This window comes from Harmonia axyridis, chromosome 3 (genome assembly GCF_914767665.1).
Source record: "Harmonia axyridis chromosome 3, icHarAxyr1.1, whole genome shotgun sequence".
Classification (NCBI taxonomy): domain Eukaryota; kingdom Metazoa; phylum Arthropoda; class Insecta; order Coleoptera; family Coccinellidae; genus Harmonia; species Harmonia axyridis.
Window position 1 is genome coordinate 35901195 of NC_059503.1, and position 25576 is coordinate 35926770.

General features: G+C 32.4%; 3 protein-coding genes across 9 annotated transcripts; 1 reads left to right on the forward strand and 2 right to left on the reverse strand.

The window, feature by feature from the left end:
* The first annotated feature begins 161 nt into the window (after nt 1–161).
* Nucleotides 162–20687, forward strand: LOC123677016 (delta-1-pyrroline-5-carboxylate dehydrogenase, mitochondrial). 2 transcript variants are annotated; one of them, XM_045613415.1, is made up of 10 exons: nt 162–335; nt 12759–12966; nt 13042–13169; nt 14554–14866; nt 16246–16433; nt 17715–17937; nt 19210–19388; nt 19448–19636; nt 19692–19810; nt 19867–20687. In XM_045613415.1, exons 1-10 carry the CDS (start codon nt 286–288, stop codon nt 19980–19982), a joined length of 1713 nt encoding a protein of 570 aa, XP_045469371.1. In that variant the 5' UTR covers nt 162–285; the 3' UTR covers nt 19983–20687. The 2 variants fall into 2 exon arrangements, with proteins under 2 accessions (XP_045469371.1, XP_045469372.1); XM_045613416.1 differs by lacking the exon at nt 162–335 and adding an exon at nt 12557–12703.
* Nucleotides 2032–7701, reverse strand: LOC123677015. 5 transcript variants are annotated; one of them, XM_045613413.1, is made up of 9 exons: nt 7032–7689; nt 4079–4297; nt 3788–4006; nt 3474–3617; nt 3205–3267; nt 2945–3049; nt 2671–2891; nt 2418–2577; nt 2032–2159 (listed from the first exon to the last, which is right to left on the reverse strand). In XM_045613413.1, the coding sequence occupies exons 2-9, from the start codon at nt 4272–4274 to the stop codon at nt 2056–2058; spliced, it is 1212 nt and encodes a 403-aa protein (XP_045469369.1). In that variant the 5' UTR covers nt 4275–4297; nt 7032–7689; the 3' UTR covers nt 2032–2055. The 5 variants fall into 5 exon arrangements, with proteins under 5 accessions (XP_045469369.1, XP_045469368.1, XP_045469370.1 ...); XM_045613412.1 differs by lacking the exon at nt 7032–7689 and having other exon boundaries at nt 4079–6993; XM_045613414.1 differs by lacking the exon at nt 7032–7689 and having other exon boundaries at nt 3474–3587; nt 4079–6991.
* An 873-nt stretch (nt 20688–21560) lies between the features above and the next one.
* On the reverse strand, nt 21561–24831 carry LOC123676236 (THAP domain-containing protein 5-like). 2 transcript variants are annotated; one of them, XM_045612019.1, is made up of 6 exons: nt 24521–24831; nt 24277–24465; nt 23978–24226; nt 23716–23852; nt 23507–23647; nt 21613–23445 (listed from the first exon to the last, which is right to left on the reverse strand). In XM_045612019.1, exons 1-6 carry the CDS (start codon nt 24583–24585, stop codon nt 23441–23443), a joined length of 786 nt encoding a protein of 261 aa, XP_045467975.1. In that variant the 5' UTR covers nt 24586–24831; the 3' UTR covers nt 21613–23440. The 2 variants fall into 2 exon arrangements, with proteins under 2 accessions (XP_045467974.1, XP_045467975.1); XM_045612018.1 differs by having other exon boundaries at nt 21561–23647; nt 24521–24830.
* Nucleotides 24832–25576: the final 745 nt, after the last annotated feature.

Genomic DNA, 25576 nt, shown 5'->3' on the forward strand with positions numbered 1-25576 from the left:
ACTGACCTGATTATACCAATTAAAATTTAAACAGTAACGAATTTCCATCGACTGATGACAGTTGAATTTTTTAGGCTAATTACGTCCCTGTTCTAACCATAGACTGGGTGTCTGTCAAATACACAGACCCCATCCTGATGGTTGGAAAAGCGCCTCTAATTTTCCATTGTTACGTCAGAACCGAATCGCAAATAGAAGTGTCAAATCAATGCCTTCATATAAAATTGTGTAATCCCCAAAAAATAAAACGATTTTTCCGAATTGCAACAACAGGTTTGTTCCAAGATGTTATCAATTTTGAAGCAGACTTCTGCAACAACAACAAATTTTCAAAGGTTAGTGACATTTTATCTGTGATGAATTTATCAGTGTTTATCTGGTGTGCCTAGTGACCCATATAATGATCATAATAATCGGAGATTATTGGAATAAATCAAACTGATATGATTCATCCATCAACACCTCTATTTATCAACAAGTTTCGATAGATTGGCTGTTATAAAATTGAACAGTGACGTGGGAAGTTTCCAATGAAAAATCGATATTACCTATGGAGTTTCGGGAAATTCTCTTACGTGTTTATGATCTCGATACGGCATTCCTTTGTTAAAAGTCTTCTACTAATATAAAAATTATCTAGATTTTCATTATCAATTGTTCAATAATCGAAAAGAGTTATTTTTTCTAAAATATTGAACAAAAATTTATTAGAGATTTACACCCATAATTTTGAAAGCTATCCGTGGGTTCAAATGGTTATTATAATATTAAATATGCTGTTGAATTGAAAGTTTAATCAGTTAAATCTTCTAATAGCAGATATGTTTAGGATAAAATATCACTAGAGAAAAAACTATCCGCTAATCTGTGATTTATGAAACACAACCTTGAAACTTTCCTAGGATATTCATTATCATGTTCAAACTATAAAGGCAAATATTTTCAAATATGTCGACATTGTATAAATGAAATTAAAAAAAACCATACATTTAAGAAAGTTAAATTTTATTATTTACGAATCAGTTTGAATTATTCTCAACATAGACTGCTATATAGTTTTAATATCATGCAGAATGTTTTGAATAATATTTATGTTTATATTGTATATGGTTTGTTATTTCTTTTTAATTTGATACCTATCTTAATGAATTTCAAACCAATTTCAAATGTTATTGTAACTCATTTCGTGCAGTCACCTCTTAAAGTTTTCTATAAAAGTTATGTAAAGCGGACGAAATTCTACTAGGTATAAATCAGTCTCGATTTTTTCGAGAATGATGAATTTGATTCTTAGCAGTAATTTTTTATTCCGCATTACTTGTTAAGTATTCATCATTGCGGTTTATATTATTGCGAGTTATATGTTTCCAATGTCATATTTTCAAGTTACACAGCTTTTCATCTCGGTTTTCATAAAGTATCACGAATAAAAAAATTTTATGTACGTATTGATTTCTTTTCACATGTCAAGCGTTACTTCCCAGATAGCACAAGAACATTCATATTATATTCATAGAAGCTCTGGTTGGAATGTTTAAATATTCCAAGAATATTACCAAAACACACTTAATATATTCTGGGTACATTCTATGGACATTAAAAGTGGACTGAGTTTCATATTCTATAAATGTTCCCAGAATATTCTTGAGAACTTTCCATGTACATTTACGGAAGATTCGTGAAATATTTTTCATACATTCTAGGAATATTCTTGAGAACATTCTAAGTATATTTACAGAAGATTCGTGAAATATTTCTCATACATTCTAGAAATATTCTATGAAGGTTAAGATTTGAATTGAGAGCACATTCTATGAACGTTCATTGAATGTGCTCCAGAATTTTGGTTTAATTAATAAATAATAATAAATACAAAAGTAAAATATATATTGAAAAAAAAACATAAAACTGATTTTTCAAAACCATAACATAAAATAAAAAAATAAAATATACATTGAAAAAAAAACATAATACTGATTCTTCAAAAACAACATGAAATAAAAGAATAAAATCTAACATTTTTCCAAAAAAATAATATTCTTATAATAATATAAATTATTTTTCTTTGGTGCATCGCTCCTTACACTTAACCAGCCATTGTTTGGCTGATGCTTCCACTTCCGCTGCATTTGAATTTTTATGCACAGCCAATACAGCATCTGCAAAAAATAATATTTTTTATTTTCTACTTCTATGACAGTCTTGAAAAAGATGAAAGGCTTGTTTTGGTTTGCAGTTAGGGCTTTCCTAATTTTTTAAAACACTGAATTAGACATACTGCTTAGACAGTGCACCAAAAAAACATTGTTGCAATTTTTTAGATACTTTATATCTGTACTTAAAGATTGATCAAATTTTAAACCATATCTCTACTGCCCTGCATATTTAATTTCTTTTGAAGTCCATAAAAATCTCACCTATGAGTACTTTGGATATGAGTAAAACTGAGAAGTTCTTTTTTTTCTTAAATCCTATCCAACTGTACTCAACACCAAGTTGACTGCTTATAAGCTTCTCCATTAAACGTCGTACCATAATTTTGGTGGTACCACCACCAATTCTTGATAATTCCAATTGCTGAAAATTAAATAGATAGGTATATACATCTTTACCGCAGGGGAGCCTTGAGCCAACAAATAAGACGGTAATTGTTGAATTCTCTATACTCACCACTTGCTGGTACTTCTCTCTGTCTGCCAAGTGACTCTCAAAATTGTGCAGTTCTTCCTCAGTTGCTAATGGAAAATTGAATTTTGAAAATACTGATGGAGGAAGGTTTGTTGTTACAGTATTTTCTTTAAGCGCTAATCTACCTATATCATCAGCCAACTGATCCAGTTTAAAATTTAAAATGGACAGATTTCGCAGTACTTGCCGCTTAAACTGCTCATCTGCAAAGCAAAAAAATAATTAAATTTCTCACTATAACGAATAAAGCAATCACCTTTCAAGTAATACTGTCTATTGTAGTAGCTCCCTTCGATCTCTGTTGCTGTACATTCTGCCTCATTTCTGTCTGGATTTCCTGGGACAATTCTAAGTGGATTTCCTAAACAGTTGGTTTTATTAAGAACTTTGAAAACAGTACATTAAAGTATAAGTGGACATTAAGGTCTTTAAAACACGCGCGATTTTTCGAGCATGACGACAAAGCTATTTTCTACAAGCTATTCATAGAGGTAGTAATTGAATTTTTTTTCTCACCTGCATTATCAAATCCTGGGACGTTTGACTCAATCCCTAAATCATCATCTGAATAAGGGTACACTGAAAAATACCAAAATCAGATATTGAAAACTGTAACATGCATACTTTGATGAAAGTACAGCGACTCAATGCAGGAGTGCAGCAATATTATTTAATTACAAGAAAAATTTTAAAGAATTAGAACTACTTTTCTCACTAACAGAGTTATTTCAGATAACAGGGATAATTTTTCCTCAAAATGAATCAGAAAAAAATAAAAATCTCACCAGCGCTTTCTTTATCCCTTCTTTTAAGGGTAGACATCACAATTTTAGATGCTTCACCTGCATTATCAGAGCCTACGTATGACTCAAATCCTAAATCATCATCTGAAGGGGCCACTGAAGAAATACCAAAATCAGATATAGAAACTGTAATATACATATGAAAGTAGAGCGACTCAGTGTAGGAGTGCAGCTATATTATTTAATGGCAAAAAAAATTGAAAATAATCAGAACTACTTTTCTCACTTACCGGGTAATTTCAGATAACAGGGATTTGTCCCCAAAATAAAACAAAAAATAGAAACAAAAATCTTACCAGATGTTTTTTCCTCTCTTCTTTTGAGGGTAGGCATCATAATTTTAGATGCTTCTGGTGATAGACTATCCTCTTTGTCTTGTTCTGATGATTCAGAATCCTGATATTTTTTATTCATTCTGATTTTTCTATGTCCCAACCCTAATAGATCAGAATCAGAATTCAAATCAGAGGTACTCTCCGCTTCTAGAGCCTTCATTCGGGCAACAGATAAATCTCCTGTAATGTTATTTTGCTGTATAATCATTTTAAATTACTTCAAAAGTAGATTGGCGATTTTGTTTCACTTACCATATATTTCCCCAATTACTCGTGTTTCATGTACGTCCCAGTTTGAAGAAGGTGGCATACATTTATTGATCGCTGTCTTGAGCTTCAGCCTATTGAAGGGAGGCCAGTGACATTGGTTGGAGCCTCTCAACCAGGAGACTGGTACCGCTTCTACTGTATCCTCCTTTAGAAAATGGACCACTCTCCAAGCATTCATGATAATGAAGTGAACAAAAACTACTAGATAACAAAATTATATCCTGATAAAAAACTTTGTAACTTGTGACTGAAATTTATGAAAAATACAGTTTAAAATACAATTCATTTTTGTTTCTAATTCGAAAGCCAAACTGATTTCGATGTCTAATATCACTTAAGTAAGAGCACCATCTCACTCCAAGTTTCATTAATATTAGTTAGGTTCAAAACCTGGATAAAAAAAATAGCGACAGTTATAAAAAATGGTGAAAGTATCACAAAATCATTTTGAAATATCTAGTAATATAATTTTTTCTGAATAAATCAATAGAAATCAATTCATTGCAATTACATCTTAAAAATTCTAATTATTCTGAAATAAAATATTTTTGGATATATTTCAGCAATCGTGCAAAAAGGGGAATACAATATATCCATCATTATGTGGAAAAGCTACCATTTTTTTTGAGACACTATCCAAAAGCCTGGTTTCTAATGAGCTTTCCTTTCTCACAAAATAAACATCAATGTCAGATGAGTCACATGAACTATTTGGACGAGAAAAAATATCACTTGTTTCTGTAAAAACTTTTCCATATACATATATTTGTTCCTTCTTTGCTATGAAATTGTATACTTTCATAATGTTGCCATCTTGCAGTAAGCAAAATGTATCACCTGACCTCTTTATATTAATTGTGAAATAGTCAAATCTGACCAACTCAAATTGTGTAGAGTATCCTTCTAGAGTAGGACCATCATTATGATGACGTTCATATTTTAAAACTCCAATGTTTTTTGTTTTTGGAACTTTCATCCTTTCAGACAATCTCTTCATGATTTGGGAAAGCGGCTTATCAGGTTTTCTGACCATGTTTTTTAAAACTTGCATGAAATTTTCAAATGGGAATGCACTGTAGTGATCCAGCTTACCAAACATTTTTACATCATCAACAATATGAACCAGTCCATGAATGTTATGGGATATAAATTCTTGACCATAAATATTCCCAAAATCTTGAACAAAATATGTCAGAAGAGATTCAGCCAGTTCAAAATATTCCTTATCAGCAATATGTGTTTCATTACATAATATTCTGATGGCGATGTGCAGGCATATAAAATTTTGATACTGCGCTTGAGGTAGAAATTTTTCCAAAACCACTGGACCAGAATATAAAAGAAAAAAACGAAATTCTGTAGCTTTCCATCTTTTAACATCATCCAGCGAACGAGGTTTTCTAGCAAATTCTATGGGGGTGTGATTTTGAAAAGATAGCAGCATACTGGATATTTCCCCAACTGCTGATGATCCTAATTTGAAAGAAGGTTTACCATATATCCATATATTAACAATGAGCTTTTTCATCACACCAAGACAAATTAAATGCATATACTCCAAGGGAATATCACTTACCATGTTGAAATCAGGTATATTTTCAAGGGCTGAAGTTCCTGTATGATGTTGTATCTGATTCTTTTGTCTGAAATCTTTATCAGTTCTTTTTTTAGAATTTATCTTGGGGAAACATGTACGATTTCTAATGAATTCTCCTTTTTGCACACATTTGGTGCACGAAAAAAATCCTGTGTGACCCTTGGTATAGGAAATAAACGATTTGGCTGGAGCATCAGCAATGAACGCTTTAATTTTGAAGGGAATGCAAGCACCATTCACTTTAATGCCATTATTAGATAGTTCCACTGCATCTTGGACAAATTCTCCCAGAAAATCATTAGCATTCGAAGGTTTCTCATAACCATGGTATACACCAATAACTGCAACTTCTCTTGGATCATCATATAGAGAACAAAGAATTGGGTATATTTGACTGCCAGAGCTTTTGCTGAGAGGTAACCCATCAATATTAATGAGCAATTCTATTTTATCATAACATTTTTTCGTACAGAGATAAGTCACAGCCTCAGTAATACCAACGTGGCAATAAGAGCCTGGATCAATATTTCTTACATCAATGGTTCGCTTTGTTGATAAAATAGTACGAGCATCATTCGGAAGTTCATCTAACTGGGCTTTTGAACTTTTTAATATCTTCAATAAATCACTTAGAGCAACGTGACTTATATTATATTTAATTGACCACAATTTCAACTTAGACTTAATATCTTCCTCTTTATCAACTTTCTTGTTATCAATATGGCTAGTTTTTGTTTGAAGAGAATCTAATATTGGGAATGAATATTCAGAAATGTGTCCACCTTTTCCTTCCTTAATTAACTCAATATTTTCCATCTCATTCAACTCATGCACTGGGTTTTGCAATTCCGGCATGTGCATTTCAACATCATCTTCATTCCTGATCTCATTCTCAACTATCGAAGAAAAAGAAGCAGAGGGTGGAATATTCGGATAACTCAGGCTCATGTCCGTCTGGATTTTCACTTTCTTATAAAAATTTGCTGAATACTTTCTTGCCATGATGGTGATCTTACTTAGTTATGTCAAGTAAAACTATCACTCTACAAGAAAATCAAATAGGTAGTGATAGAATTTTTTATCACCTGATCTTGTCTTACTAAGTTATGCAAAGTAAAATGTAACTTCGAAATCGATTTGCGAACTTCATCAAACACGTAAACATATAAAGTCACAATAATATTGCAATGAATAAGTGCGAGAAAATATATGACTAACCCAAAATGAAAAAAAAAGAAGGTTATGTCACAGAACACACAGGTGTTCTGTGGTTATGTATTCAGAAACTAATTGAGTGATAGATAATATATATTAAATAACATAATAACCATACCTTACCTTATATGCATATGAACCAGCAACAATATTTATATTTCACATTCACAGTTTACGAACCCGAGTTGAAGATCTGCGTTCTGCATTAACCTAACCTAACACAACGCACAAAGTTAACTTTGTGCCACAGAACATACAACATACGCTTTGTGCGTTGTGTTAGCATTTGCGTTTTTACCAAATGGTGAAACGAGAAACTTGATGATTCCGCGTTTTCGGAAACTTACTCTGGTTCACTCGTAACCATTATTTTACCTTCTAAAAGTAAACAAAGATTAGGGATCCAGTGAACCCGAGTAAGTTTCCGAAAACGCGCAATCATCAAGTTTCACCATTTTGTCAAAACACAAAACACCACGCCAGAGAATGCGATTGGAAAATTATCTTGAATCATTCTATGTATATTCCTCCTGAATCATTCTATGAATATTCGTAGTGTTTTAAGAATATCCCATGAATATTCCTTGGAATATTCTACAACATACCTCTTCTGCACTTTGTAGGAATATTCCTAGAACATTATCATGAAACATTCTATGCATATTCTCTTGAATGATACTATGAATATTCGTAAATGTTTTGAGAATATCCCATGAATATTTCTTGGAATATTCTACAACATACCTCTTTTTCACTTTGTAGGAATATTCCTAGAACGTTTGTGCTATCTGGGTTAGATTAACATCTGAAGATTTAGCTTTGAATCTTTATTTTAGGTAGTGAAGGTTTATCGTCATTACATGAAATAAATCCAAAAGTTTAGAATATCTTCATAGAACTTCAATGGTTCAGATGAACATCTGAATTTATACAAACAGATTTTTAGTTTTCAAAATTTTCATGTATTTTTCGCAATACATGGTTCCAAAAATAAAACCGAATATCTCATTTTCTTTCCATACATTCACGTAGCCAAGATAAAAATAACCTAGTTGCTTACGCTATGTTGGAGGATGAATGAGTTTGTTAAACATACTTATTGTTAGTTGTTACAGCAATAAATATGACATATCATCCAGAGATTATTTCTCTCACTAATCCAGATGCTGCCAAATTATTTCCAATAAATCACTTTTAAAAGGACACTTCTTTTCATCTGGTACTCCACTGCGATTAATGAAGTACTAATTTTTTTTTTTTTTGTTAGATTTTGTTGTTTTAGTACAAATATTATTTTCAATAATAAACCTTTGCAATCGTTCAACAAAAAAGGATTATATTCCTATGAATAATTCACAATTCACTACAAAACTATTAAGTTTACTTTTTTATAAAACGATTATAAAGTTATAATGTGTAATCTTACTATTTATTTAGTATTTTTCATCTCGAAATTCCTCTCCTATTAGTTTCACAATTTTGAATATAATATTTGTAATTCACAACAAAAACACGGTTTTCAAATCGTACTATATACATTTTTTTCCAATGACTTATAGTATACTCTAAGATAAGAGGTTAATCAACAATCATTGTTTAAATTTTGCAGTATGTATTTATCGATTTTCAAAATCTATACTCCTACCTGTAACATTACCCTTGTAACACAGAACTATATACTTATATACAGGGTTAGAACTATTTAAAGGGCCACTACAGGGATATCGAAAACCGTTAGAAGGACAGGGTGGCTTAAATTACAAAACAGTTGCGTTATTTAGGGATGAGTGTGTTGGTGTGAAAAGATCCGAAATATCTCCATTGGTTCCCGAGATACCTCGAAAAAACTGAAAATCGAGATTTTTTTTCTGTATAACTTATTTGTTTTTGGGGATAGCTTTACGAAATTTGGTTTATAGTCATCATCTAACATAGAGATGTGGTGTCTTCAGATTTTTTTTGTTTTCATTGTTTCGATAGTCAATTGATGATTTCACATTACAACTCTTCAAGTTTGCGTACCTAGACTCGATATTTTTGTAGAGTGCGATACATTGTAAATTCGTAATTTCTTTATCACCTCATAAAGAAAACCAATATGGCTTCCATAAGAATAAAAATTAACTATCATCGCGTCCCTGAAACAATGGAAAGCAGAAAAAATCTGACGACACCATTAGAATCTCTACATTGGATAATGACTACAAACCGAATTTCGTGAAGTTATTTCCAGAAACAAACGAGTTAAACAGAAAATAAGAAAATCTCGATTTTCAGTTTTTTCATTATATCTCGGGAACCATTGGAGATATTTTGGATATGTTAACACCAACACACTAATCCCTAAATAACGCAACTTCTTGTAATTTAAGCCATCCTGTATCTCTAACGATTTTCGATATTCCTGTAGTGCCCCTCTGAATAGTACTGACCTGTATATATGTGATCTCAAATAGCGCATGAATTAACAAACTTAACTAATTTTTTTCGATATTCTGCTTAAATTTTCCTTAGTTCTGACGAAATTGTATCCCCGACTTCAGCCTATACGCGTAGGATAGAAAAATCTCCTCGCTGTCGCCTTTCTCACTCCCCGCTAAGAGGAACATTCACTCAATCCCAGATATTTAAAATATCCGAAGGGAAGAACTCGGTTGTGTCCGGTCCTTGTGGCCCCCGTGGTTCTCGTCGTACTTCTGGTCCTTTTACACGCGAACCTTGGACCTGTCCTTCGCTTTCTAGGAATTTTCTCACCGTGCTTGCAGTATCTAAAAGAACAGCTTATTATTATTATAACTTGATACAGAGTTGAGGCTTTGCTTATGAACTCAAAAATATGTTTGAATAAAAAATGCTGTCACGGAGAAAAATATTATAAAAATGGAAATTATAAGAAGAAAGGGAAAAAACCAAAATTCGAGCTATTGAATGAAAGATGAAAACAAAAAAAATGAATTCACTTTCACATTCACTCAGCATTCTGAAGCCCACAAGTTAATTTTGTTCTTGAAACTTTTCACACTAGGCCCACAAACTATCTCGTTCGGCAATCTGTTTCAAACCTCGAAAATTCAGTTGGAAATAAAGTACTGCCTAGTGGTGGTAAGGAATCTCTCACATGAGAGTTTGAAAGTATGTCCTCTGAGGTTGTTCGAGTTGAGCACAAAAAGATGGCTGAGGTCACAATCGAAGAAACTATGTAGCGATCTATAAGTTATTATGAGGTCGCCCCTTAACGAGAACCTGGTGATATCCATGAGAGCTAATCTACTTTCATAGTCTGGACGCATATGGTATTCGGGTGGCCCTCCGCTGAACCGATTCTAATAGAGTAAGATGCCAGACAGGACCGGCGAACTCCAGAACTGGACGAATGTACGTCTTATAATTCTTATATAATTACGCTGCAGTCATAGGATCGCAACCAGCGAAGGACCTCCCGAAGAGATAGAGGAGTTTTCTTGCTCTGCTCGTACAGTGTGCTATATGCTGACTCCATGACAGATCCTCCCTCATAATCACACCCAGATCGTTGTGAGCTGATACATTTTCAATCAACTGCCCCTCAATAAAATAAGAAAGTCCTGGATACCTCTTTCACAATTGTTACACCTTACACTTTTCGACATTTAGCGGAAGCAGCCAGTCATTACACCACCTCGCCAGGGTGTTGAGATCCTCCTGTAGGACAGAATGATGGGAAGTTGCATAGTTCGTATCGTCCACGTATGAACAACACTAGCACTGATAACTCACAGACGCCGGCAGATACGAAATATAGACAAGGAACATAATGGGACCCAGTACTGAACCCTGAGGCACACCACTTATTGTAGACCTAGTTGAGCCCACCTTTTTGAAAGGAAACTCTCAATTCAAGCGACCACATCGCCCCGAATACCCACATGCCACAGTTTATGCAACAATCTTCTCAGAGGAACGCGATCGAAGGCACGGGCAAAATCGAAGTATATCACATCAAAAGCCTTTATCCACACGTTGAGACACTCCAATAAATTAATGATTATAGACCTACCCGGAATGAATCAGTGCTGTCCCTGAGGTAGAATATTATTGGACATTAAAAATGGCAGCATAGCATTATAAATGATCTTCTCCATTACTTTAACGGCTATTGAAGTTAAAGGATAGGTATATAATTTTCAGAAGACACGAAGCTTGGAATTGTTATTCTATGTATATCTATACTTAGTTTATGACGAAGTAACATTTATATGTTTGTTATGGATAGGCTCAGTAACTACTGAATCATTTTCGAGTGACATAAACCAAGTTTTATCCTGATATTCCATCATATATTTTCATGGAATTTTTTTTTCGTATTTTCTCAACATATATTTAGTATACATATATACATTTACTGCTAACTGGAAAGTTTATATTTTATCTAGTTTATTTGATTCTTTTACCTTTTTTTAGAATTAATTAGAATTTGTTTCTGCAACGCCAAGTTAATCTTTAAAACTTAAAGATCTAGGTGCCAGAACGTTCATTAAAATTTAATGCCGCATTAAAATTTCAGGTAGCCAATAGGCTCCTCCTACTGGAGGATTAAAATTTTAATAACGGCATTAAGTTTTAATGAATGTTCGTACAACGGTGTTAGTAACTCTTTTCTGAAAATATTTTTGATTTGAGTCTTAATGGTTGGTTAGTCTCTTTAAAATTGATATTTGTTGCAAGTTGTTACTAGAAAAAAGTTATGGACCCCCAAATTATAAAAAAAATAGATAACGTAAATTTTAAAGATCAACTGCGTGCGTGTTGCATTTTAAATTCCGAAAATTAAAAAAAATCAGATAAAAATTCTTTGGGGCTGAGTAGGTAGCATACGGCCCCACCTACCTCCCATTTTCGTTCAACGTTCGGCCGAACACCCTGTATATATTAATATAGGGTCATAATAAAGAAACTGGAAAATTTGGATGGAATTTTGTGTCAACACAAAGTTTTGAATGAATCAAAAAAATCGGAACCCCTAGTCAAATTTCGCTCATTATCGAACTTAACGGCTAATTTTTAGTTCCTGAGTTTTTCAATTGGAGATTTTTCATGTTTACGGACGACCAGCTGGCCGATTGCAATTCGACTTTTCGTTCGGGAGTTATCGTGTTTATTGCCAGACGGAATATATTGAATTTGACCACGAAGTCGTCATCAGTCAGTAGAACCTTATCGTTTGAGACCATTACCGGCTCAAAATTCGACATTATTACAAATGGTTGAGCAATCGGTTAGTAGAACTTTTCCTGGAAAATACACTCAAACTAAATGAAAAGTCATTCACAATCTTTAAATAGCAAAATATCACACAAAAGCGAAAAATTAAATCATCCAAAGATAATTTCAGATTATGTCTTTGATTGAATACGAATTGTTACTAAATTCAAAGGAATTTGATTGTATGCTATGCTACTAAATATAAGAGTTTTGGTTGTTCTTGTATCATTATCATAGTTATCATTTGTATCAATATACCTATATAGGGATGATTTCCTAACTTATATAATAAAAGAATTGTCCATATTATAACGAAAAACATCTATCAAATTCAACTGTGAACCTTTGGCAAGTATGTATCATGCTTTGGCACCCTATACACCATTACACAACCTGAAAATCAAACATAAATGTTGATAATCCTTCAACATGAAGTCCATTGATCTATTTTTGAAAGTCAGATCTCAATGGAACATTAGTTGTGTATTATTTTAATTTATTTTCAATACCCAACATTTGACATCTGTCTGTCAGTTACAGGAAAAAGCAAAAATGTTGATTTGAAGTGATTCTTAGTTATTTATTGAATATAACTCACACTTTTTTCAGGGCATTATGTAAATGTTACTCCTCTGTGGTTCAACTGGATAAAATACCCGATTTTCCTGTAAAAAATGAGCCTGTCCTTGGTTATCTCAAGAACTCTCCCGAACGAAAACAGCTAGAAGATGCCATCAAACAGTTGTCCTCTCAGGTCGAAGAAGTACCCTTGGTTATTGGTGATAAGGAATACAAGACTGACGATGTCAGGTATCAGGTAAACAAATATACCAATTATTTCATCAAGTAATGCTTTCTTGTCAATTCAACTTATTGTATAACTTTGTTTCAGGTGATGCCACATAACCATAAGCACAAAATTGCAAAATTTTACTACGCAAACAAAGAGCTCCTCAACAAAGCTATACAGGTGGCAACAGAAACGCAAAAAAAATGGGATAGGGTTCCTATTGCAGATAGGTAGGTGTTTTCATTAGAACAAATATTAAATAATCAATAAAAATGTAAGTTTCGAACAAGGCCCAATAAGAGTTGTGAAAGAAATGTTCATATAGAAAAAATATTTTTGACAAACTGGGATATCTGAAAATTGAAAACTAAGAAATGTTTGCAAAAGTTTAGGATTTGTATGAAATTTGTTACATAAAAAATGATGAAACATCTTGTACGCTGGTTGATGTGGATTTCATTTGAATTGCATAAAAAAATTAATTTACCTAGCTTTCACATGATTTGTTCTGAATTTTTTTCGTTATTTGCTGGTAGGGTGGAAGAAATGTCAAGATACAAAAAGAATTGAATTTTAAAGGGGTGTCGACTACATTACTTTGATTACTCGTAAAAATATGCCAAAAAAACGTTGCCCCAAAAAGGTTTTATTCAAAGAACACTTATTTGAAAAAAATAATCATGAAGATTTCCTGAGCTAGTAATGATTTAAACCAAAGAATCTCTTTGCAGAACAGAATTTTTCTGGTTATTTACGGGAGGGTCGAAGAAATGCCACGATTATAAAAAGTTGGGAATTTTTGTGAGATGTCCAATTCATGGCATTCCAATTTTTATTTATTTTTGAAATATCCCAAATTTAGAAAAAGAACGATTTTATGCGAAATAGAACGGAAAAGGCTTTTTTTTATTAAACAACATATATGCTGGTTCATTTAAAATCAAATTAATACTCAGTTTATTGCAATAGCCATTAGTAAAGTTCAAAATCACAGTTAACATCACATTTAAGTTATTTCAAATCAAGTGAAGAAAACCTGGTTTCGATCTCAAACATAAAGTATTTTGATATATTTATCATATTTTAAACTATGAACATTTACATTAAATATTTAAGTGCAGCAAATACTGACGCTACTCCCACTTATGGAACTGCATCTCACTATCATGACCATTTATGTATATGTAATGTCTACTATAAATCAAATAAGCTATATAATAATTTTCAGTTTCCTGAAAGAGTTCAAAATAATATGTACATATATTTTACATCGTGTAACTTTTCAAAGAAAGGCATAAGTGCTTCTACTCATGTGAAGGCCTCCTTTAATTGTCGCTCCAAAAGCTCAAAGCAAAAGCACTTACATCAGTGCTTTCCTATTTTTTTCTCTTTGAAACTTGAGATGTTCTTGAATTGGAATTGTGTATAATAGTGTGCAATCACTATTATCAATCAATTATCAATATTATATTGTAGCAACCATGAATACAGAGAAACGGAGCAATCTGATTGTAAAATAATGACAAATATTTGATATAAGAAAATTGAAAAATTATAATGAATCCAATTCTTAATTAATACTTGCTTATTTACAAATTCTTTTAATATTTTCAGGATAAAGATCTGGGATAGGGCGGCAACCATGATGTCCAAAGAATGGAGGGCACGACTGAATGCGGCCACTATGCTGGGGCAATCTAAGACCATGGTACAAGCAGAGATAGACTCTGCAGCTGAACTGATCGACTTCTTTAGGTTCAACAGTTATTTCTTCAAGGAAGCCATCAAGTACCAGCCAATATCCGAGAATCCCAAAGAAACAATAAATTCCATGAGGTATAGGGGTGTGGACGGCTTTATGGCTGCTGTTGCCCCATTCAACTTTACCGCAATTGGTGGAAACCTAGCCTATACTCCCGCTCTTGCGGTATGTTGAGTGTTAAATATATATATTTTTTTTTTCAAATAGTATGAAGTGCTTCCAAGGTAAGGAAAGAATAAGCGCCTATCCGATCTTAGAATTACTTCAGAGGCAATGGGCACTCCAGTATTTATAGTCATCTCTGAGAGGTATTAGGAGGTAAAAGAATCTCAACTCTGTCGGTTTTATAGTCCGTGGTAAATTTATTCGGTATAAAATAGGTAATCACAGCTTGAGGACTGGTGACCAGCAAAAAAGAATAAAAAACCTTATTAAATTTGCCAACTTTTCGAATCTTTATTGATTCTTCATCAGGGCTCTTTCTTAGGTTTTATGGATCTCTTCACCAAATTTCATCTCAGACTTCTTTAGACCATAAAACATTCTCTGAAATTATTAAAAGCATTTCTTGAGCACTGGAAAATTCGTAAATGTAACTCACGAACACACATCAACAACATCTATTATGCTTTTTTTCTTGTTAGGATTATTATAAGGTGAAAACTAATTAATGGTTGCTCATTAATTCATTAATTAGTTGCTCATAAAAAGGTGTTTTGCCTTCTAAAGACGTCTCTATTTGCAGCCTGTCAGTCAAACTCTTAATTTTGTTTCATAATGTTGATTTGCTATGAAGTACAAATGTATTATCTTGGCAATTTGTAGACATTGACTCTTATCCCAGAAATTCTAGATATTTTCCTGGGTTTTCTGCATACCGTACCATACTTGTCATTAATGAACGGCGTTCTTTTATCCTAGAAAATTAAGTTTCAACCATTTCTTTACTCAATGTTGAGTTATAAAGACTTTCCAATTTGCTGATCTTTAATCGTAGTGTTGCGTCTTCGCTCGTAACTTCTGAGTGGTTTATTGCTTTCTGGGACATTTTAATATTGAATCCCGCATAATTTCAGAGGGATCCCGCATTCGCGGGATTGGATTTCGCTATTCCTGGTATCTTTATCTATGATAACATAGCATTAAACCTATAGAAACCTATGTCATTAACATTGATCCGATTTTGGTGCTATGTTAACATTACTGCAAAATCGGATGCCATGTAACTGCTAACATAGTTTAGATTCTGTGAACACGCTTTTAAAAATTTGAGAAAATTTTGCTAAAAATGTTAATTTTTTCCTGGCTTTATTCAAAAACTAATTTCAATATTAATTGTACATTTTCAATGATACTTCTTTTTCTAATATATCCAAATAACGTTTTTTAAATGTTACCCTTTATTCCTAAGAATATCGTATCTAAATACGAAATATGAAAAAATTAAAGTGTATTTAAGAATAAAAATGGGATTTAAGAAATGTCACTTCATGAAAAAATTTAAGTGTGAGGTAAAATGTATCCTCATTTTTCTTCAATTTCAGGGAAATGCTGTGCTGTGGAAGCCAAGTGACACAGCCCTCTTGTCAAACTGGCAAATCTTCAAGATCTGCAGAGAGGCTGGAGTGCCAGCTGGAGTTGTTAATTTTGTACCTGCTGATGGGCCTGTTTTCGGGGACACAATCACTGCCTCGCCTCATTTCGCTGGGTTGAACTTCACTGGAAGTGTACCGTGAGCATTTTTTTGTTTATTTCATTAAAAAGTTTCTTGAAAGAAATTGCCAATTAATATCTACATGTTAACTAAACGATCGAAGGATTCTGGATGGCAAAATTACAGTATTGTGCCAATTATTGTCAACAGTACCCAGTAAGCATGGTTTTAATAGTTCACAACCTCTAAATATCACTGAAACCGGATCATGTGCCCAAGACGATATTTTCAGATTGTTACACTAACAAACTAGCATTGTTCAACTCTTGGATAAAGAAAATAATTATTAGAAATATAGGTTACTCTAACACTGCGAAATCTTCTCTCTCTAATAAATGTAATTCTGAATTTCACAGCAAAAAACAATAACATTTCCGCTTCCTTACTCTTTTCCCAATAACATCACAAATCATTTGTAAATTAAATTAGATTGACTTGCTGTTATCGATAATGAGAATAACTCCTGGCAGAAAAAAATTCAGGGGATATTTGAACGAGATAAAAATCAATAAATATTTCAGTCATTTCTACCTCTTAGGCGACTCGCACACCTGAGCAATAGGCAATAAGCAATATTATTGACAGTATGTATTTCACATTCATTTGTATGGTGACTCGTACACTGACGCAACGTGATATCGTTATCGTCTTTGCCTCTTGCTCATTGACTATTGCTAGTTGCTTATTGCTCCAGTGTGCAAGATTACTAACGGTAGGTTACACACCTCAATATTTAACTGAGAAAAATTTTCATTTCAAATAAAATTCAAGTATTGTATATTTTCTGCTGGCCTGATGATGACTTATTTCAAACCGAAATCGATTGTACAGAACTTTTTTCTTCCGACGGATAATCTTGCAATCGTGCTCAAAAAAATTAAATTCAGGGAATGAAAAATACTGAAATGTTTCAATATACAGGGTGTTTCAAGTTCGACGGCCTATTAGGCGTTTCTGGAGAACAGGGCCTATTTGAAATCAGAAAATTCGGAATATGACATTGTTCATGACGCCCTATTCAGCTAAAATATTTTCGAAGCTCCGGCACTTACGGTTATACAAATAAATTTTTCAAAAAAAAAAACTTTTTTTTATTTTATGTTTTAGATATTATCAAGATTTCCATTCTCAATTACTCCTTCCTAAAATTCCATTCCAATGAGTTATGTAATTAAAGCATTTCCGTCTGTTGTCATATTGATTACCACAATACTGTACCTAACTTCAAAATCTGCACAAGTTGCATATCACTGCTGAATTTGATGAATATTTAAAAAACATCTATTTTGTATATTACAGAACTTTCCAGAGATTATGGAATCAAGTGGGTCAAAACTTGAACAAATACATCAATTTTCCTAGGCTAATTGGAGAGTGTGGAGGTAAGAATTATCATTTCATACATCCATCGGCAGATGTCCAGTCTGTAGTAAATGGTACTATCAGAAGCGCTTTTGAATACTGCGGCCAAAAATGCAGTGCATGTTCAAGAATGTATGTTCCTGAAAGCTTATGGCCAAAGGTGCGTTACTTTTTTAATAGATTCCACCAAATATTCCATTTATGCCATCCTATTATATTATAGGCAGGGGGCCCTGGTCCCCCCCCCTAAAACTTTGCTGCCCCCTACCCTAAAATTTTACATACTAAGTCTATACTCTATAATATAATAAGTATAATTACAGCAAAGTTTTAGGGATAAGTTTAGTATAACGGAAAAAATGTAGGAAACTTAAACTTGAGTGAACAAATAGGTATCTATATTTTTCATCTAAGTTTAATCAATCATTCATGTCATGAACGATTTCAATATGGGACTTAAAAGTTACAGTACAACTGCAATGTTGAAATTCTTCATATACTGTATGGATTCTTTAAATTTTATTTCTGTTTTATGATATTGCCATTCCATTCACTTAACTACACTTTTTAAATTTATCAACAAGTTTTCTTCACAAGTTTAGCTAGCACAGTTAGAATGATCTGTAACTCCTGGAAAAAATAGCACGTTTTGGTTTATATGATTAGAATTTTGCAAGTAGGTACCCAGTATCCATCAAGAACAAAACAATTATTGAATCTTCGATGAAAAGGAATATGAATATTTTAATAATCTTCAATGGGGTTGCATCAAGTTCTGAATTTTTTTCAGCAGACCCCACTTTTTTGCTTTGACTACTGGACCATAAATTTGATCGTCTATATCTCAATTGATATTATGTTAACGAAAAAGTTTGTGAATCCAAAATTGTAGAGATTTTAATGATCTACAACTTTAAAAATGAACGTTTTGGTCGAAAACTACTTAGTTTAGAGGTTATGAGTAAAAAAACTGAAAAAAGCCCGGAAATGTTGAGGTTTTTCGGCCGCCCTCAAGTTAGCACAGGCTCCTCTTGTTGGATAACTTGACAGAGTCATCCCACAACACACCCGAACAACCTGTCGAAGTTTCATTAAGTTCGGAATTTCATCCAGCCCTTTTTTTTTTGTATTTGTCTACTGGACTGAAAGGCCTTGGTGTCGGTTTTGTTAACTATTTTGAGGTCAGAAATAAATGATTCAAAAAAAAATTACAGACATGACGAAATGACAGTGCTCAAAAACTGCATCACTTTTACATGTATTTTCATGCAGTTTTAAAATATTTATAACAAAACTTGTCAAAAAGTGATGTCTATTAAATAGGTATTATTTCTTCACATGCAAAGGATGACAAGAAATGTTGAACACACAATGAACATTATTTGCCTCAATACGCTCTTGAGATCGTAATAACTTTTTCGGCTTATTTCAGATCAAGGATGGTCTCATAGCAGAGAGAAACAAACTGAAGATCGGTGATCCTACAGAAGTAGACACATTTACTGGAGCTGTCATTGATGCAAGAGCTTTTGATAGAATATCTGGTTATATAAACCACGCCAAAAACTCTAGTAATCTATCAATTGTCGCAGGAGGAAAATGCGACAATAGGTAAAACAAATTAGCAAAATTTCCAAACGCTTCAATTGAAAAATCTCTCTATTTCATAGTGTTGGTTACTTCATCGAGCCAACAATTGTTCAATCAACAGATCCTAAAGACAAGATCATGACTGAAGAGATCTTTGGACCTGTTTTAGCAGTGTACGTTTACAAGGATGGGAAAGAGGATGAAATAATGGGGCTTATTGAAAGTTCTACCCAATTTGCCCTGACTGGAGCTGTATTTGCAAAGGATGTGTAAGTAACAGAAAAATTATTCAACTTCCACGTGTTTAAACAATTTTTTTTGCAGAGCTTTCCAGAAGAAGGCACTGGACACTTTGAAAATTACTGCAGGTAACTTCTACATAAATGATAAGTCGACAGGTAGTGTGGTTGGCCAACAACCATTTGGAGGTGCCCGAATGTCAGGTATGTCATCCTGTCAATAGGATTATCTGAGTTATTATCGAAATACGTTGTTGCAGGTACTAATGATAAGGCAGGTGGACCCCATTACGTCTTAAGATTTGCCAATCCTCAGGCGATAAAAGAAACTTTCCAACCATTGAAGGATATAACTTATCCTTACATGCATGAATAAGTCAATATTATAATGTAACATCGTAAATTTGAAAAATATCTTCGGTTTTATTAAGCTGAATTTTTAAATTTAACCGGGATTCAGTTACCCGTTTTATATTTTGATCTGAAAATGTACAACATCAACATAGACAAGCTCTTATCATACATTTGTTGGATATTTGTTGGAAGACACCTGGATTTTCTCTCACTAGGTGCGATAGCTTCTCAGTTATCTAGACTGCAACCTCGTTATTTATGTAAATTATAAACTTATCCTTTGTTTATTAATTCGAAAATATATTTTCCAGTTATTTATATCTATATTTTTCCAAATATTTTCTTGTGGATATTAGTTTGAAGTAGACTTGTAGGGCGAAAATTTTCGGCCTCATATTTTGATGAAAATGTTAATGAAATGGAAAAAGTGTTTGTGTTTTTTTTTTGTCATGATATATTTGAATAGTTTATTTTATTATGTTGAATTTTTCCTATTGTAATTATAAAAACTGACAATATTATCATGTTACGTAAATGGAGATGAATGTAAATTGTTCATTTGAAATTACATATCCAAGATATGTATGTAATTTAGTATGTATATTGGTTCTGAAAATAAGATTAGAGAATAGAAGTCAAGTGTTTTCATTTTATATGTGCAAAGTATTATAATTTGGATCTGAAATATTTCTAGTAGCAATAAAAAAATTGTTGTTTTGAAAAATCATTTCATTGTTGTCTTATGCATTGTTTGCTTTCACAATGATTGAAAAAAATTCAAGTTAACCCTAAATGTCTTTATTTAGGAATTTCCTCAGATGAAATTCCATTTTCTGAGATGTTATTCCAAGTTATTGAAGAACAGATACATTTCTGATTCCTAGAATATTGATGTATTTGCTTTAAATATTCTATATTCCTGGAAATATTAGATTTTCTTCAATAAATAATAAATATGATATAATTGATAAGAATTACTTCATTAACTAAATCAGAAGTTGGCAAAATGAAAATGCTCTGCCAGTTGTTGTGATACTGTGCTTCCTGATTCTCCATTTCTAAAGTCAGCTCTCCATTTTTGGTCCTATAACACTATTATCTCCTAAAAAATAATTTTCTCATACGCCCAAATTGAAATATCTGAAATTCCTATGGATACCCATTCATAATTCTTCAAAATCATTACTAGAACAAGAAATACATATCAAGATTCCATTTGCAAGATAACTGTACTTCCAAAATAGTAGAAATTCCTATGAACCCACTCTGAATATCCATACCAATTTTCATAAACATTGAACTAGTAGAAACCAAGATGTGGGAATTGAACCGACAGACATACGAACCAAAGTTGATCATAATATATTTTTCGTAAGCGAAAATTTCAACATCAGAGGCCAAACTGTTATTCATCCCAAAGCTTCCTTTACCTTTGGTAAACTCAGCACCAAAATAATCAGACCAATTTTGATTTTGAAGAAGTTAAATAGGTTTTTATTGAACAGGAACAGATAAATAATATAATACATAAAAAGTTTAATGAAAAAAACAATCTAAAATCAACTGTGTAGGACACGAGGTACAAAGGAAATGATAAACATACAATTTAATTTTTTATTGTAAAATAAATTATGAAGATATAAAAATGAAAATAAGGTATATACAAAAAATTTGAAATTTACATATAAATAAAATACATAAAATGACTAATAGACAATGTTTAAAATAATCGATATAAGAGATTTCTTTAAATAGTATGTTTTCATAGCAAATTAAAAATACTTTCTAGAGCTATTTTGTCAGTCAGGATAATTCAAAATAGCACAAAAAAGCTACCAACTAAATCAGTTCTTGTTTTTTTTTACTAAATAAACAAATATCCATTAAACAGAGAAAATATTTTCAAAACCAGTTGAGAATGCTTGAAGAAATATTTTTAATACTTACTATAAATAAAGTTTATAGTATTAAATAGGGAGAATCTTGATTGCAGACTAATATCAGATTTAATATCCATTTAGTATTGTACAGTAAATTTAGGAACTTATTCAATTTTATATCGATAATTTCTTGAATGAATCAAAACAAATATTCTTTACAAACTATCCAAAATCCAGTGCTTTGATATACATCATTGACATAAGACTTCTAACTATAATACATTCAATGTCTACATTATTGTTTCCACCATGGTTAATATCAAGTAACAACAATCATTATTGACTAAGGTAAAAGTGGTCATTCATTGCTGGTTTTTATTGTAATGAATTTCAATAAAGAGGAGATATGTAATGGATAGCACAATTTGGATCTGACTTTTGACAAATACCAAATTCATCAAAAGAATTCGTAAGGTAGCAGCAATTAAAATTTTTAGTTTGAAACATTCATTGATAATTATATACATGTCAAGCATTCATTGCTGAACATTGTAAAAATTAATTCAATAAAAGGACCATTTTAGTGAAGAGTTCTTTTATACCATAAAATATGGAAATGGAAAGATAGAAGCTAAACAAAATTAATATCACATTTCACTAATAAAACATAAGAATAAGAGGGAGGGTGAATTTTTCTTTCAATAAAATAATACTATAATGGTAACTATTGTAGAATTTTGAGCAAAGTCGATAGCGAAATAGGTTTCCAAGAATCATAGGCCGAAAAACAATGCTTCAGGCATTACTTTCAAACAATATGAAAAATTCATATATTCTTCATTAAACTATTAAATTACACTCAATACAATGCATTAAATATGTACCATCAAATTATTCAAGTTGGTATATTCATCTTAGCAATGAATTGACGTCATTAATGTTTTCCAGCATTGTTGCTAGGCTGTAGATTTTTTCCATGAAATCAACATCAACTATTGGTTGTCAAAATATACTCTCCCTTTGAACTTTTGAATTTTGTGTTCAATTTAGAAAAAGTGCATGTTTGCATAATGTTCTATTATTTGAGTTACCAAACCAAACCAATTTTGAGAGAATGAAATGAAAATGTCAAATTTGAATTACAAACAGAATGCACTGTGAATTAATGGCAACAATAGGACTAGCACATATTTCCAGATTTGTGTAATCTTTAAGCACTAACAAGAAGCTTTTAGGTGGTGCTAAAATCTAGGTGTGACGTCATTTCATACCTAAAGTGAATAGCCTATAGTAGTGTTTCTTCAGAGGAAGAATAAATGCTATCAATGTCAAGGGAACATTTTAGTTTTTTGATATGAATGTAATCTGCTCAGAAGCAACAATTAAAATTCCCAAAAACATATACATAATATTTTTGTTTTTGAGCTCAATTAATTATTCTTACAGTTACTAGCAGTTCCTCAAAACAATTAATACTCTGAATTTTGACAGCAAATTCAAATATCTATTTCATCATCTTCATCTAAAATATTACCTATATCCACCGAGTTATTCTGTTTACACTGCTTCAGCAATTGTTTCAACCTAGTTACCCTACACTTCAACCTACGGTTCTGCTGTTGTAGGATTTTAATTTTTTTCTGGTGAGATTCTATTTCTTTCTTACCTAATTCTATATTTCTTCTAGCCATTTCCGGTGTTGAGAAATCCTCTACTGTACATTGCTTAAAGTAGGCTCTCCATTTGAAATTGTTATCTGCAGATATTTTACAAATCAAACTGTCTACATCTAATACATTCTCTTGAGCTGAAAAAAAGACATTACAAATTAAAGGGCTACAAAATGTATCAATAACAACTAGAAAATAGACTTACCCTGAACTGGCTTACTGATTTCTGAAAATTCACTCAGTGCAAATTCTGACTTTACTTTACCAGAACATGGTGAAGGAGTCTTTGAAATAGAAACAGGGGATACTTCTATTGAAGAACTCAAATCAGACAGCCGTTCACTGAAAGAAGAAAGTATTAAATTAGAAATATAACTACAACATATTTCTTCATTGGTAGAAGTAATCCCAGTAGCCACTCATATTAATATTAAAAAAATAAATACTTTATGTCTGAAAGGACGAACCTAAAAACAGGATCTAATACATTTGACATCTCAATATTAATTCTCTCAGTATCCATTATCTCCATCTCCATGGACTCGTTTAACAGTAAATCAGAACCATCTAAATAATCAGATTTTATAATGTGATCAGGAAACAATTCCAAATTATCAGTGAGAAACATAGTAAAATTGTCACTCTCATCCTTTGACAAATCAGAATTAGGAGCCATGGAATGCATCTCTTCAGGTACAATTGAATCATCTGAATAACTAAAATTGAACTTAGAATTCTGTAGTTTGTGAAAGTTTGGATATATTACATTTTCTCCAAATTGCCATTGAACAATGGTATAGCTGATGGTTTGAGGTCTCGTCGTCCTCCATCCCGAACTCGAAAAGAGTCCTCAGGAAAATGTTTTGAACATAATTTAGTACTGGTTGAGATTTTCATTCTATCCAAACCAAGAGATTTAAGCCATTTTTCTCTTTGGACATCATTTTTGGGAAACCTTGAAATCATACAGTGAACTTGGAAATCGACGTTAATTATAAACAAATTACTACCTATGAAAAGATACTGATGGGTCTTTCTCAGATGAAATTTTACAAATATAACAAGAATGTACCATTTTTACAAAAGCAATCAAACACAATAGAACGACATTTTACCCGAAAGACCTTAAATCTCAACTATTCTCAACCTCTGAATTCAATGACATATCGCTTTTCCATTACTTGTATCCCTAGATAAATATCGAATATTAATATAACATTGTTTTTCAGAAAAGTGGTGCCTGAGTGCCTCAACAACATTTAACCATTTGTCGGTCAATTATCTGAACGCAAAATGTCAATACTAAGATGCATAGAATACCTGGTGTGTTTACTGATTCGATTTTGTTTCAGACTTTTTGAGAGACCCACCTGTTGCTTTGGTGGTGTGCTTCACCAGAGTGCTGTAAGGTGGCGCTCTTTAAAATTTTTCGAATTCCCGCATCTGCCTGGTGCCGTTTAAAAAGGAAATACTGATTTTAGACACTGCAAACATTCACAATAAATTACAATTCAGTTCATATCGAATTTTTACTCAAATGAATGGAATATAATGACAGACCATAGAATATAAAATATTATTGTTCTATACTCAAAGTTCACGACAAGAGCGTAGAAATAGGGGGATACTAGGGGTAATTACACGATGCTCCTAAATTGGAGATACAAATGAAAATGACAGATTTCCGGATCATTTTAAGAAAAAAAGTCCTATAACATGAGTCCCCAAACATTTTGTTTTGAGATACATGTGTTGAAGTTCAAGTTATTTTCTCGTATAACCTTCCCTTCACAAGATATTTAATATGAATTGACCATAGATATTCCAGTTTAAAGTTTTCACTATGTGATATGTTAATTTTGAATGCAAATCTACAGGGTGATATATTTTCTGGAAGGATGCCTGCTTCCTTCCTCCAAAACTATATTTTGGTGAATGGCTGTTAGTTTAGAAAAATGTAGAAAAAAAACTCTGGTCCAGTACTATACTTTTTTGTTTGTTTGTTATAGTTTTGTCGTATCTGCTATCGATTTCGAGAAAAATCTCCAGTAATCCTCAGGAAAATC